The sequence below is a fragment of the Poecilia formosa genome, unplaced genomic scaffold (assembly GCF_000485575.1).
Source record: "Poecilia formosa unplaced genomic scaffold, Poecilia_formosa-5.1.2 Scaffold10, whole genome shotgun sequence".
NCBI lineage: Eukaryota > Metazoa > Chordata > Actinopteri > Cyprinodontiformes > Poeciliidae > Poecilia > Poecilia formosa.
The window spans coordinates 4,010,674-4,013,377 of NW_006799949.1; the positions used below are offsets into that span (position 1 = coordinate 4,010,674).

General features: G+C 42.3%; 1 protein-coding gene across 3 annotated transcripts in view; it reads right to left on the minus strand.

Annotated features, from left to right (window-relative positions):
• Window positions 1-2,433, minus strand: part of negr1 (neuronal growth regulator 1) — a 280,810-nt gene extending 278,377 nt beyond the window's left edge. Inside the window, exon 1 of one of the 3 annotated variants that reach the window (XM_016665663.1) lies at window positions 1,723-2,433. In XM_016665663.1, the coding sequence (XP_016521149.1) occupies window positions 1,723-1,892 (170 nt within the window). In that variant the 5' untranslated portion in view covers window positions 1,893-2,433. The remainder of the gene's footprint in view (window positions 1-1,722) is intronic. The other 2 variants (XM_016665666.1, XM_007542208.2) reach the window with 2 other exon arrangements.
• Window positions 2,434-2,704: the final 271 nt, after the last annotated feature.

Here is a 2,704-nt window from a genome sequence, read left to right on the forward strand (position 1 = left end):
AATTATTCTTAGGTGGTTGTTGTCCTTAGCCCCCATAAATACTGGCTGTTAATTGTACACCACTTTCAAATTGTCTATCAACTTTTTTCTTACCCAATGAAACAAAAGAAAAAATGTAAGACAGTAAACAAATGAGATATAAGGGTTAGGATAAAATTAGCAGCTGACACTTACGTTAGCTGCTAGTGAATCAGATGCTAACTTTAACCATTACCAATGCTAGAGTTAGCATTCCCTTCATTAGCTTCCTGTCTGAACTAGTTGGAAATCTAAAAGAGCTGTTAAACCAAAACTAGACAATACTGCATTGTACTAAGATTTTTTTTTAAACCACCATTTGAGATTCACAAAGCCATTATTCTTTTTGTGAAACACAAAATGAAAATTGCATATTCCCAAACAGATTGCTAAAAAAAATCCCTTCAAGTAGTGATGATCCCATTACTGTGAAGCATCTTGTTAACTGAGGTGTACTGTCACACCCTTACTATAGGCAGAACTTATGTTGCTTCAAACTTAACTTTGTTGCAGCTTTGCGTACATATTTACTCTCTTTGTGATGTGATACTCATCTCAGTGTGGCTGCCAAAGATCACCCTGTGCCACAGATGCACCTCTGCGCTTCAACAATCAAGTATGAGTCAACAATGACTAAAAGTCAAGCAGATTTAGCTGTTCTGTATTCAGTACCACACATAGAATCTCTCAGTCAACATCTCCGGAATTTATATTGAAATATAGGCCCGTCCTCTCAGTTTATTACTGGTAGACCAAGAGATTTTGCATCTTTTTATTGAGTTAACTTGTGTCTTTTTGGCACGAGATTAAAAACATAAAATAAAACAATGATATTAAAGAGATGTTTTTTAAAGTGTGTTTGGAACTTATTTACTTATTTGCATTTGTTTTTTATTAGTTTGACGGCGTTTTTTTTTTTTGTTTGTTTTGTTTTTTATGTTCGAATAAATTCTTGCCCACAAAAAATGCGTGCACTGGAGCGAAACCCCACCCCAGAGCTGTTAATTCAAGCCGTAATGAGCAGCTACCTGGGCAGCTGGCACCGAAGCCTACGTGATGAAGGGAAGGGGAGGTGGATGAAGGGATAGATGGTTGGAGGAAAGGGAGGATGAGGGAGATAGCGCGTCATTGCCATAACTCGATTCAGATCAGCAGCGGCCACACGTACACTCGTCTTGCCTCGGTTTTGAAACTGCGACATCACTGTGTATTCTCCTAAACCAGACACTCAGCTCGCATGGTCCCCTTTTAAAGCAGCCGTCGCGTTCAAAACGGTGGAAATCGGGCAAACATAATGTAATCAAATTACATAAGAGACAGACGGCACACGGCGAACTGTGTAATTCAGGCTGGGCGAATCAGAACTACACCAGACCCCTCTTGTTCCACTTTATTCAATGCTTAATGTGTTCGAAGGGAAACTATCAATGAAAACTTTGTTAGCAGCCAGTCGACATGCACTTGTGCAAGCGTCCTGTATAAGGGGCTCGCTGCACAAACGACCCCCCCGTCAAGGAAAGACATCGACTGGATGGAGGGAAAACTATCTATTGTTTGGATATCGCATGTACCAAATGCCTTAAAAAGTAGTCAATGGACATCTATGGATGACCAGAAAGGGACTACCGTCTTTGAGTGTTTAACTTTGCAGAAAGGGATGAGAGTAAGAGCGGGAGAAAGTGAAGTTGTGTTGGCTTGTTTTACCTCAGCAGAGCCGTGTCGCCTTGTCTGCTCACTACATTCTCCACCGAAGAATAGTCCACAGTTTGTCCGGCTGGCAAACAGGACGGCAGAAAGCAGCACAGGCTGAAAATGATCGCAGTAAGCCACTGACCAGAGACACAAGCATCCTGCACCGCAATCATTATGTCCATCACAGCTGTTTTGCGGTCGCTTTTTTTCCTCTCCCAAGTTGTTGCCCAAAAAAGCTTCTTCTTCGTCGTCTTCTTTTTTTTTTTCTTCTTTTTTTTTTAAGAAAGAGAAAAGCGACAGACGGCTTTAACTCCAGACTTTTCCGCCTCGGAACCCCGTGAAGAAACGCTCCGTGGTTTATAGTTTCCCAGGTTTGTTTAGCTGGATGTACAGCTCGCTGTGTGGGGAAGTGTTCTCTCCAGTGGCTTGCACACCATCTAGTGAGGAAATGCGATGTAAAATGGGAGCAGACCTAGAAGCAGACAACCCCCAGGCTCTGATCCTGTTGCCATGCGGCCGTTTCCCGGGCAACCCGTTCCCAGTGGCTCGTGATGGAGCAGTAAAACCGGTAGGTATTGATACAACCCAGGAGCAATTAAAGATATCGACTTGTGAACCACCCCCTATTTATCCCTCCGTAAGGAAATGAAGAGTCCGAGCATTTGTAGAAATGGAGTCTAGTGACGTAAAGGCACTTATCCCGAAGGAAAACTCTGGACATTTTTTTTCTTGGATGAGAAATCTGGGAAGTACCTTTTACCAAGGGGGACTGTGGTCAAAGTAGCACCTGCAGCAGGGACAGCCTTAGGGACCAGCAAACTTTGCTAATGTTTTGGGAATGTAAAGAAGCCATTGGGGCTCCATGAGACATTATTAAACTGAAACAAATATGCAAAAACTTATGGTAAAAGTTTTTTGGGGTTTTTGTTTTAACCATAAGTGCTAAACTCCTATACTTGTATTGTGCTTTCTCAAGTCCAGGTGACCCCAAAGC